The sequence below is a fragment of the Rattus rattus genome, chromosome 5 (genome assembly GCF_011064425.1).
Source record: "Rattus rattus isolate New Zealand chromosome 5, Rrattus_CSIRO_v1, whole genome shotgun sequence".
Lineage (NCBI taxonomy): Eukaryota > Metazoa > Chordata > Mammalia > Rodentia > Muridae > Rattus > Rattus rattus.
In genome coordinates, this window is record NC_046158.1 from 54,396,557 (window position 1) to 54,409,601 (window position 13,045).

The 13,045-nt window shown below is 43.3% G+C and overlaps 1 protein-coding gene across 1 annotated transcript in view; it reads right to left on the bottom strand.

Annotated features, from left to right (window-relative positions):
• Nucleotides 1-13,045, bottom strand: part of Ccdc141 (coiled-coil domain containing 141) — a 156,970-nt gene that overhangs the window by 45,089 nt on the left and 98,836 nt on the right. The window contains exons 9-10 of the mRNA XM_032903542.1: nucleotides 4,235-4,376; nucleotides 2,602-2,721 (exon numbers count right to left, since the gene is read on the bottom strand). Of these exons, the coding sequence (XP_032759433.1) occupies nucleotides 2,602-2,721; nucleotides 4,235-4,376 (262 nt within the window). The remainder of the gene's footprint in view (nucleotides 1-2,601; nucleotides 2,722-4,234; nucleotides 4,377-13,045) is intronic.

Consider the following 13,045-nt stretch of genomic DNA (forward strand, 5'->3'; position numbering starts at 1 on the left):
GGGGTCTTCTCCGCCCATTATACAATTCAGTTCAGCCTGCTCTGCCCAAGATACAGACCACAAGCAAACCGAGATATTCAGGAGAGGAATTTCTTGTGTCCTATTGTTGCAACACAGAGGGATATCACGAAGGAGAGGAACTCCTCAGACCCCCAATAGTGATGAACAACCTTGTACAGGCGGTAAAGAGACACACATGCTGGTGCTTAAGATTTTGATCCTATATCTCAGAGACAATCTGGATATGTGAGCTTTCCTGTTCTACCACTCACAAGTGTTATATATAAGCACCACTTCTAGGCGTGTTGAGGCCCAGTCCTACTCTTCCTCCCAGACCTGAGTGAGAACAGTTAATACTAGACTCAGAGCTGCTGGGAGGCGGGGTGGGTAAGGAGCCCTTTGGGCAAGCTCTGGACAGGGGCATTAGGAGGGCATGGCTCAAGGAAGGTTTGTTGGTGATGGTACAGGCTTAGAGTAGTAGTGTCTAGAGCAGTAGTTCAGGACCTTCCTAATGCTGCGACCCTTTAACACAGTTTCTAACGCTATGGTGACCCCCTCAACCATAAAAGTATTCTTGTTGCTACTTCATAACTGTAATGTGACTACTGTTACAAATGGTAATGCAATCTGATATGCAGGATGTCTGCTGAGCAACTCCCTAGTGGGGTTGCGACCCATAGGTTGGGACCCCTGGTCTAGAAGAGCAAGGCCTGCGGAGGCAGAAACCTGTGGTCTCAGCCACAGTCCTGATTGCTGTACTCCTTGTAGCCAAGTCTAGTTTCTTTAAGGCATCCATGAAGTGCCCAAGGCCAAGATTCCACTGACAGTTTAGCCAGCAGCCAGTAGGAGGGGTTATTAAGCTCTCAGCCCCGTTCATTCAAGGTAATAGGACGCAAAGAAGTGTCTGACAGCTATCAGTCAAAAGCTCAAACTGGCAGGGTCCCCAATAGCTTAGTTTATTTGTGGGGAAAGTAAACATTAAAAGATGCTTACAATAAAGACCTGTCATAGCATTAGCATTCTTAAAGAGTATTTAGCAGTGCTTAACTCCTAGTTAATTGCCCTTAGGGAGAGCTGGTCTTTCTGGTCCCTTTTAATAGATTACCTGCATGTCTATTCTGATGGTGTATAAACAAAATTATTATTGCCAGTCATATGAAAGTGGGCAACACATAATGCTTCCTAATTATGTTCCTGGTTCATATATTTTCTATGCACTATTTTTATTGTTGGAGCGTTCTTCTGCACATACGAAAAACGGACCGTAAGAGGGTAGACCTTCTTGTGCTGACAGCAGCCGCAGACATGGGGTTTACATGTCCCCATGGCATCAAGGAACGATGTCTAATGACTGCCTATGCACACTGTGATGTTCACACAACAGCCAAACCACGTCACAGCACTGCTTCTCAGAAGGTATCCTCCTCACTAAGTGATACTTGACTCAGAGAAAGAGACCCCTGTAAAACTTCCCGAGAACAAGGGAGGAATCAGCGGAATTAAAATGTTTGCACTCTCACTTGCGGCACAAGGGATCCCTTCTCCTCAGGTTGTGTTTAATTTGCTTTCCAGGAACCCCACTGGCTGCACTGAATCGCAATTTGCCTGGCCTGCTTTGTGACAACACACTGCAGAATAAAAGAGGAGCAAGGGATTTCTCCCCCTGAGTTCTCTCTCGTGCTTCTAAAATTTAAAGGGAGAATTCTCCCAGACATGGCTTAGGCACTTAAAAACGAAGATTTTTCTAAATCCCATCCTAATAAGAAGGAAAGGAAAACAAGTGAGGCCTTCTGCAGTAGGCGGCTGTTCCGAGCGAGAGTCTTCTGTGGAAACCAGGAGAAACAGGGCTTTTCGTGCGGATGCAGGTGAGTGAGTAGGGGAGGAACTCAATTTAAATTCTGTGGGGCAGGCAGACGTGTGGCTTTGGAACCTCCAGTGCAGAAGTTCTCAACCTGTGGGGCACAACCTTTTGGGGGTCACCTAACAGATACTCTGCCTATCAGACATTTACAGTATGATTCACAACAGCAAAATTGAAGGTTTATGATTGAGGGTCACCACACGAGGAACTGTGTTGAAGGGCCACAGTCTTAGGAAGGGTGAGAAGCGTCCCTCCGCCAGGAGTCACTGAATCCAAAGCAGATCCACAATAATTAGGGGCAGGCATTCAATGTCCGAATATGAAGGGTAAAGCAAGTTTCGATTTGCCTCCTTAGAGATTACAGTGACGTTTGTTGTTTCTGGAAATCCTGTGTGACTTTATTCTTGTAAACACAGTCTTAGAGGAGTGCTCTCCTGCCTAGTCTGGAGCCTCGAAAATGTTGCTAACGCCTGAGTCTGTTCTCAGGCAGAGAACCAATGCCAGCTGAATACCAAAACATCACAGATGCAACGAGTATAAGTAAATATGCTAATACATGGACACAAAAATACACATAACTTAGACGCATAGAACAGTGTGTGTGACTTCACGTCATTATCTGTATTAACTTAGAATTGCAGCTCTTAAGGGAGCTGGGATTAAGCTCCACCCATAACTTTGGAAAGTGTTTTTAGACAATTATTTACTACGTTATGGTTCTGGAAATAACTTTCATTTACCTTGGCTTGCACATCCAATTCCAGATATTTATTTAAAATCTTCTCCAATTCAGAAGGACTAGAACCGACATCCAATGTGGTAGCAAGAACCAACCTCATTTCTTGAACTGACATTTCCACCTTGGCGAATAGAGAATATATCGTAGTCTTAATAATGTATACTTATATAAAGGAGTGTACATATAAGGAGATACTGTTCCATACATCACCAGTGCATTTTAAATGTATATAATTTTTGGTATAAAATAGTTTTAAATTTTGAAGAATTTCATATTTTGATAATGCTGATCTTCCTGTGATATCATACTGGCAAATTATAGATCCATTCTTCCATTAACAGCAATGACTACAATCTATCATCCCCACATACCCACGAAGAGCTTTTCTTTATTACCGACAGAGGATGATAAGACACTTGCTAACACGTTGGCGGAGATGAATTCATCTGTATGGTGAATGAGACCAATTGGCTGGCACGCCTAAGCACGCATTCCAAATCGAGGTGTTAGACTACCCTACCGGCAGCTGTACTTAAGGCTGAGGAGCTCTGGGAAACACCCAGGCTGAGTGATAGTGAAAGCGGAAAATTATTTCGCTGATGAGGTGAGGGAACTGTGACTTGATCTTTGATTCACAGGAACCAGTGGCTAAGGTGACCCTGGAAGGGCTTCACTCCACTCGAGTTTATTCCTTCATCCCTTGCTTTCTGTAGAAAACACACTCTCCACAGCTAAGTCGGCAATAAGACAAGAAACGGTTGTTTAAATTCCTGCTGTGTTTTCTACAATCACCAAATTAGCTGGCCTCTCAAGTGGTAGGGAATACAACACCACAGCTGCTCCCGTGCTTAAACTCTCCTGGGACCCAGGCAATGAGGTACAGCTCACAGTCGCAAGCTACCAGGTCGATAACAGAGGGGAGGCAACCTAGCAGGGATGTTATTTAATGTCAGGTCCTATGAAGTCTGTTAACTCTGCTCCTAAATGTTCGAGTATATGAGTAGGTTGCATTGAATAAAAAGATGGCTGAACGTCTGAGACGCAGTGTCTACAGCACGGTTCACTACCACTGTGTCTTCAGTGGACAGGAAGGAAAATGTTTCCAAAGAAAGCTGCTGATCTCTCTGCAGAGAGGATTTTCCCGTAAGTGCTTTTATATGGATGACTGTGTCTCTTACATTGGTTTTGTTCAATCAATATGATGATGACAACAGATTTTTCTCCCAGAGAAACAACCCTCGAAATTGTTGATAACTATTTGTCTGTCTGAAGTCCTTCTGTCCAGTTGTGCCAGTATGATGACAGCTAGCATGTGACTTTGCTCAGAGTCATACAAACCAAGCCCCAGCCCTTTCAGTGCATGTCTGAAGTAGCTAACACAGAACTATGGGGAGTATATAACTCTGATATATATGCGTTCAGGACTGGAATGGCCAATGACATTAGTCATTTACTATTGGCAACCGGGGCAAAAGTGGTGAATTGCAACTACTGTTCACCCAATTATCAGACCCACTATCTAATACGCAGGAAGTCTAAGGAGACGTGCCCCACCCTCCCACAGTGCTCACAGTTGGCACACAATCCATGAACACCAAATAGAAGGTGTGTATATATTCTTTCATGCAAACTACCTTCCTTAGGTAGTCGTCCACTGACATTGCTAATTGCTGTTTCTTAAGGGCAAATTCCTGGTGCGCTGTACATTGCTGGCTGAGACGATCCACTCGCTTCTGAATGCGTCCCATCGTCTCGTGAATTCCCGTCACCTGAGCGCTGAAGGGAACAAGCCAGTGGTTAGTTCACTTGACCTTGACTCAGAAGCCCTGAGAGGAGGAAACATCTGGAGACAGGTCTCTCCCCTCATGGGCAGTACGAGTTGGTACAAGCTACAAGCTACTGCCTTTGGATAATGGAAGTTCTGCTACAGTGGGCAGCAAAGCCAGAGTACGCTCCTTTGTTCGTCCGTCAGTCCTGAGGGAAGGATGAATTATGGCTTCTGCAGCAGGTCTAATCCTTTCTAAAGGTTTACTTTTTAATATTTCTCTAAGATACTTCGAGGATCTTATGGTGAAAGGCACAGCATGCTTACCAAGTTTTCCTGGGGGTATCATTTAAAAGCTTCATTTATTTCAAGATGCTCTTTGAATAGGAATGCGAATCGGCCAATTAACAAAGCATTTGCTAACCCAATAGGGTAAAATATTTATATATTTTGTTCTCGGTGGTTATGAATGCCCAAGGCTATATTCACTAGATAAATACCTAGTTATCACTAGCAATTAGGTATCAAATATTCTTGTCCGTATTTCATCTTCACATTATCATTTTTATAACCTATGTTGATATGTTGACCTCATGAGATGAAGGTGACATGGGGGTTCATAAAAGGACTGCCTTTCAAACCAGCTTTGAGTTGAGTTCCAACTGCTCCCATCTGTAGAAACAGCCACAGGCTTCCCAAACATCTCCAAGATTCCACAATGCAAGAAGTGCAACAGCAGAAAGAGCACAGCACCTTGCCTACTCTGTTAGAAGTCTGTCTTTAATTTCCCACCATCCATTTTCCTTCAACTACTAGCAAAAGTTAGCATGACAGCTCTTTAATTCTCCTGAGAGAATTAGTATTTTAGTTTCTTTCTTTTTTTGCTTTTTTTTTTAAGATCTTGGAGCTAGGAACAGATTTCAGGAATTTGACCTCAAATGATTAATTTATGAGTCAATAAAAATAAATTAGTAATGAAATGAGGACAAGATCAAAAAAGACCTAGGGGTACAGTAACCTCACTAGAATGGTTGTAGAGATAGTTCCAAAGAGAGTCGTGCTTGGATGTGCCTGGGGTACATCAAGGGTCCCAGATAAGAATAATTATGAAATTGACATGAAGCTACTATGAGAAATATTATTCCTATATACAATGTTCCGGGCACATTTAGAACAATTAGTTTTATAACTCAGTACTTAAAATCAGTCAAGACAATAATAAAACACCAGGGGACTTTTAGAACCAATTCTTACTGACAGAAACCCACACATTCTGCAAAAGCTAGATCCTGGCAATAGGAGTTATTCTGACTAGGATTTAGATGTACTAAAAAGTTGTCCTATGAGCAGTATGTCCCACATTTTCTGTAGAATACTGAAATCTAGAATGAGAAAGATAACATGATGGTGTAGCAAGCACCATGGGAAAGGCGCAGAGGAAAGGGTAATGATGAAAGGGACTGGTAGACTGGGAAAAGGAAGGGACGGTGGGAAGTGGCAGGAAACACCGTGGCAATTTGCAAGTTATTACTAAATTCATAATATAGAACTCGTAAAAAGAGCTGTGTCAGCCCAGATGGATGCTCACTTCCACTTCCTAGTCACCGGCGGCTCCTCATCCCCAACCCCAGCACGCATCCTGCATCTGTCATAGTTGGACATTTGCTTACTGACCACACTTAGAATAGACACCTCCAAGAAGAAAACTGGAAGACAACTATAAATTTTGTCCTGGAGGACAGCAGCTGTCAGTCAATAAATCCAGCAAAGCAAAACACTATTCACACTACTCTTTGGTTCCCAGGTAGCTTTGTGTGTATGTATGTGTTCACATATGTGTATGTGCACATGTGTATGTAGGTGCATGTATGTGCATGTTTGTGTGCACGTGTGCATGTGTACATTGTAAGGTGTGTACAGGTGTGCATGCACGTGGAGGCAGGAGGTCAACGCTGAGTGTCTTCCTCAATTGCTCTTCACTTAATTTTAATTTTTTTCCCCCTTTCACTAACTTGCTCAGTCACGGAAAGGCAGAAGTAAGATTTGAACCTGGGAATCTGATCTTACAGTCGATTCTTTTCTCCCCAATCTTCTTGCCCTCTTTCTGAGCCTGGAACACATGGCATAAAACATAATGAAGTATTTTCCTCCTGGTGTTCTTTTACTGACTGCTGCTTACTTGCATTCAAATAGATTGACCTGGTTGGCGTGCTCTTTTGAAATTGCTTGTTTTCTCTAAGCTATGTCTGCATGTAGTCTGGAAAATGGCCACTAGAGGGACGTAATACCTTGTTCAAATTGCATATCTTAAAGGTCCTTCCAGCACAGAGGACACAAAATAAGAAAACAAAACCAAAAATCAAGCATTTCTTCAGTAAAAATATCACCTTTGCAAAACCATCATCTTAATTTTGACAAATCAAAACCAATAGAAGAAGGGTTGGGGATTTGGCTCAGTGGTAGAGCGCTTGCTAGCAAACCGCCAAGGCCCTGGGTTCGGTCCCCAGCTCAAAAAAAAAAAAAAAAAAAAAAACAATAGAAGAGAGTCTGTCTGTTTCTGATTTTGTTTTCCAATCACCTAGGAGGTTTATTTGTTCCTTATCAGGCACTGTATCTATTGTGCTGCAAATTCTTCCAGGGTAAGGGCTGGTGCCCTACTTACTCCTATAATCCTTGCAGCCTTGAGCACATGGTCGTATAATAACGGAAGGTTAATACATTTTTTAAAAAGGTTGAGACAGAGTCTCAGCTCTCCGAGCCTGGCCTCAATCTTTCCATGTAGCCTGGGGACCTTGAACTCTTAATCCTCCTCTGTCCATCTCCTGAGTACGGGGATCACAGGCACTGGTCTATGGGATGCTGGAGAGCATACATTCTAGGCAAGCACTCTACCAACTGAACTACATCTCTAGACTGATTAATGCCATTAAGTTCAATAAAATACTGTCCAATCAATGTTTAAGGGAAAAGAACACATACATTTAAGGAGTGAGAAAAGTATGTCTAGTAGCTGTATTAAAAATGTCAAGATGTGCCCCACTGGTACAGCAGCGACATACCTGTTATGTTAGCAACCAACCACTTTCTGATTGAGGAGGCTATAGACTCTAGAGGAAGAACCTAACTGTTGTCTTGTTAAAAGGACATGGTGTCAAACTACATTCTGAATACTTACACACTCACGTTTAAACTCATAGATTCACGCTTCTCGGAGACTCTTCCTTTTGCAGTAGTTCATGTAAATATTCTTAAGTTGTCAGGTAAGCAACAGTGGGGGGACACCAGCCTGTCCAAGGCTCAAAGAACATAGATGGAGTATAAGGAGGGTAAGAGATGGAGGGTGGAGAGGGGTACTGTAAAGCAGGTCGTTAGGGCCTGACATAGCTGTTGCACTCGTAAACTCTATGTAGCTATCTTTACCCGCATACAACCTACATAAGCATCCCTGGCACTATTAATGATACTCTCATGCTTGCAGACAGGAATCTAGCATGGCTGTCCTCTGAGAGGTTCAATCCAGCAGCTGACTCAGATACATGCAGACACTGCCAAACATTGGATGGAGCTTGGTGACTCTTATGGAAGAGTTGGGGAAAGGATTGTGGGCCCTGACGGGGATAGGAACTCCATAGGAAGACCAACAGAGTCAACTAACTTGGACCCTTGGGGGATCTCGAAGACTGAACCACAAACCAGAGAACTTACACAGGCAGGGCCTAGGCCTCCCCACGCATATGCAGCAGATGTGCAGCATTGTCTTGCAGGCCCCAAACAACTGCAGCAGAGGCTGTTCCTAAAGCTGTTGTCTGTCTGTGCAATATGTTCTTCTAGATGGGCTGCCTCATCTGGCCTCAGTGGACAGAATGGGCCTAGCCTCACAGAGACTTCATGTGCTGGTATGGGGGGATACCTGGTGGGGGTGGGGGTGGGAGGCACCCTCTCAGAAGAGAAGGAGGGAGGGGGAAGGTGGAATGGTGGAAGGGGGTGCTGGGAAGGAGGACAGCAATTTGGATGTACAGTGAATAGACATACAGACAGACAGACAGACAGACAGACAGACATGAGAAAAATAAGATTTGGCCATCAACATTTCTTCAGGCAAGGGATAGAGGGCTTATGAGGCCTCACTTCCCACTGAGGGATTGTGGGTAGTTATGCGATTCTGGGTAAGATATCATTTCTTCAGTGGTATGTATAGCCTTTGATAAATGGTCCATGGTTTCAGTAATAATTCCCTAGTAATGCTCATTCGAGCAGCTGTAATTATATTCAGCAGGTCCCAAAAAAAATCAAAGTAGGAGAGAAGCTTGTGGGGAAAAGGAGTTTCAGTTAGGGAATAAAGAAGATAAGAGACAGTAATGAGGGCAAAAATGACCAAAATTCAATATGCAACATACAAAATTCTCAAAAAAAAATACACACTGTTTTTTTTAAAAAAAAAAAAAAAAAAAAAAAAAAAAGGGAAAAACTAAGACATCCTGAAATTGGAGTTTAATTTTCACAGCAATAGTATCCTAGGGCCTGTGGGAAAATGGCTGTACTTTAGGCCACTGCAGACATTTTAGGCCACCAAGGATACCTGGTTTCTTCTTCAGTGTGTTGGCACTTACGGCTAGGTTTCAGCAATCTTAACACAAATAGTTTGGTTCAGTGTGCATGTCTGTCCCCTAATGAAGCTTTATGAGGACACTCTGAGTCACCTTGCTCCCACGAGAGTCACTATCCACTCTGTCCCACTGCTGTCTGCAGTGGGAGATTCATTCCTGGGCTGGAGAAATCACCGACCGCCCTGCTTACGCAAGTCAACCCTTTGTCTCTCTCTCTCAGTCCTCAGAAGATTGTATCTCTCTGATTGGATGCTAATCTCTTTCATTTCTCACTCCCAGGAGGAATATAATGATAGTACCTGGCCCATCCCTAATCCCATGACCATAACTCTCCCTCCCCCTCCCCTACATTAGGCTTCCTTAATGAGACCCTGATCTGTAGATTACAAGCTGCCCAGATGCCATTGTTTTTCATTTAGAACCTTCCATGCTGATTCCAGACTTATTTTCAATCCCTTAAAGCATAGGTAGCACACACACTGGCAACGTTTTCCAGTGCCTTAATAGTAAATGCCTTGAACAAAGGATAAACTATGATTCCTCAATTTTCTAGCCATTCTCACATGAGTTGAAGATAAATGAAAAGAATTTTATCGTTCACAAGGAACAAGGGCCATTACACTACAGCTGTACTCAACTAACAGTGGAACGCGGATTGATGGCGATGAAAAGAAATCTGACTGAAGCCAACCACGGTGCCCTGCTGCCCTGTTCCCATTCGAAAGCACACTGCCTGTGTGCATCTGCTGGGGAAGAGAAAAAGATGACCAAGGGGCTAATGATCTGTGACTCCGGATTGTACTGGATACATTGATTGACCTTTGGATTTTCTCCCTGAGAAAGGATTTGTGGGTGCCTGTCAGCCGTGTGAGCTCGAGGCTCGTCAGACTATTCCTGATGTTGACTTTGGCAGTCCAGTATCACAGATGTTCAGATGTGTCAGATCGAGAAGTCTTCTTCAGACATTTGTTAGAAGCTCCATCGGGGGTGGTATTTAATCCTGTATTCATTAAGTCAACCGAGGGAAGGAGGGGGGATAAATGTTTTTTTTTTTTCTTCAGAAAGGAAAGACGTATTGACTTTTGCTTCCCAAATAGACTGTTCTGTTTACTGTAGGGAAGCAGTCAGCCTATCTCTGCATCTGTCGCAAGCAGAGGCTGGGGGAGGGGAGCAAATCCCAAAGTTAATGCATTCTAATGATTCATGCCGGAGTATGGCAAGTTGCTTGCAACCCCTTCATAAATTACTATTGGCAGCCCATCTGGATTAGGAGCTGAACCAGATGGCGAGCACTTGACAGCTTACTCTGTCTCAGCAGAAGGGATCGGCTGACCAGAATCTTCTTCTGTTTGTGGCAAATGACACTGAAGATGGGGGAAGGGAGAGGTACTCCTGTCGTTAGCTTGCTGCTCCTTTTAACAGAGACCTGAACAGTGTCCTTTCTTGTTTATTGTTATCTTCATTTTGGAGGAGACAAGCACTGTGTCTCCTTTTTATCTTTGCTTTGAGAAAGTGCCGTTTGCAGAGCAAATGTTAAAAGTATGCTCATTTTTGCTGATTTGTTATATACATTTCCGGTACTTTCTCTCCGCAAACCGTAGAATACACATACACGTGCACACTTTGTAGATATATGATAACAAATGCCTAGAAAATAAGAAAGAAGTAAGGGAGGCTGAAGTCACAGGCTCCCGAGGCTTGGCGCTAATGGATGAAGGATTCATCATTATAAGACCGTGGAGGATCAACATACATGTCCTGTAAGAACAATGCCGTAGCTGGGATTCTACAGGAACTCAAGACGTGGAGTTCTCTTTATAAAAGGAAACTGAAAAACACTGCAGGCAACAGCCAAAGTGACCTTGATCTGACTACAGAAGCCCGAGTCTGGACTGGAGGTGCTGAGACTTCCGGAAGATATCATTACCAAGCCAGTAAGAAACAAGAAGCAATGAGGGGAGAGCAAAGCAGCCAAACGCCAAAGAACCAATCCCATTCCTCCGAGGGAAAGTGTGACCATCTTCCAGATGAGCAAGGCAAGGCAAGGCAAAGCGAAGACCCTCAGCCAGCAGCAGACGAATGCACTCCAGCTCAAATGAAGGGAGTGACCCAGAGATAAACACACCTGAAGTCAGGAGAGGCAAAGGGAAAACCAACCCTCAAGATGACAGGGCAGGAGACCCAGTAACACACAACGCCCCACCCCTCCCCCACGAAGAGCTGTTGGTAGTCAGTGGCTTCTGAGAGAAGGAGGATATGGTTTCCTCATGGGTTATCCAGTCCCAAGTGGTCAGCCACGTGTACTGGGTATATATGTGAACATGTGGCACGTGAACATACAGGTGAACGACACTGAATGGAGTCACTAGGTTGGTGTATGAATGAATGTCTGTCTATGTATGAATGTCTGTCTATCTGTATGTGAACAGATATGTGTGCATATATGTATATATATATATATATATTTAACAATAATAATTATAGAAGAAATCATGAACTTAAACAGCAGTGGTGGGGACATGGGGTGGACATGATGTAGATAAAGCACTCACGCGAGAAATTCTCAAAAGAAATTAAAGGAAAAAACAAAAAAATACTCAAAAACAAAACAAAATGTGATCCAAAAAATAATGGAAATACTAGAAAAGGGAATATCAGTTACTACCACTCAGAAAGATCAATGGTTGAAAACATAGGCGAATGTAACAAGAGAGAGCAGCAGCCAGAGGGAGCCATGAAGGACAGTCTGCCTGACAGACTGACAGACTCCCACAGCCTCCTACAGCAAGTACTGAAGAGAGAAACATGAACCATATGAAGGCGGCATTCAAAAGGATGATGCCCGAAATGTCTTCTGTGATAGGCTTCGACAAAATGGTACAGCAAGAGGTAAAAGGGCAAATTCACACATCTGAGATCGTTTGGAAAGTATATAGCTAATTGTTATGTAATAACAATAATAAGCTTGGTTTTTATATTTCCTTCACGTCCAGCACATAGTTTGTGTTAGGTCATGTATTCAATTTGGTGTCTGTGTTTACCTACTTCCAACTTTATCATTACACAGCCTTCAGGAAATTCATTTTCACGTGCGTTTACGTCGTCCCGTGACACGCTATCCCCTTAAACTGGCCCAACATTTTTCTACTTAAGGCAAATGCAGAGGTTATCTTCAGGTTGGCTTTATTCTGACTGTACTGTATGGGAAGTCCCCATTCATAAGGGTGTCTACACACATCCTCTTCTCTATCTTCTCTTTCTAAACCCCCTGAGTTAAGAGAACTCCTCAACCACACAGGGCAAGATTTCTCACCTTTCAAGGCAGCCTCCCTCTGCTGACTCTGCTCTTCCCAAGCTTTTTACCCACGACAGGATTCAGGCAACTGCACATCATCATGCACATCATCATCATCGTCATCGTCATCGTCGTCGTCGTCGTCATCATCATCATCACCACCATCATGATGATGATGATGATGTAAATTTGCACTAGAGTGACTAACTAACTTGTCCATATTTTGTGAAGAATAAATTGATAGCTACTCCTTGAATGCAGTCTAAGCTTTGTGATACATTTTATACTAGGAGTTTCAAAATGAAGGGAAAACAAAGCCATCAGCCTTAATTGTTTGTTAAGTGCTAGCAGGTTGAGATTGCAGTGCTGCCGTTTACTCAACATCTGAAAGAACAGCTTATTACAGACACGAGGATATTTGAACAGCTTCTAAAGTTCAAAGTGTCCTAAGAACTCAACCTTGTAATCTCCCAAATTTCAGTATCTGACATTCACCACCTAAATATATCATCAAACTCCATTAAGAGCAGTTAGCATTTGTGTGTATGGGGGGAGCATCCAGACAACATTTCTCTGTGTAGCCCTAGTTGTCCTGGAACTCTCTCTCTCTGTAGACCAGGCTGCCCTCAAATTCAGAGGCTGCCTGCTTCTGTCTCCTGAGTACTGGGATTAAAGCTGTGCACCACCATGTTCTGCCCAAAACAAGCCATTTCTAAATCTTGAAGTATTTGGTGGAACTCTCAGAGAATGCAATCACAAACAAATCTTCTAGGCAAGA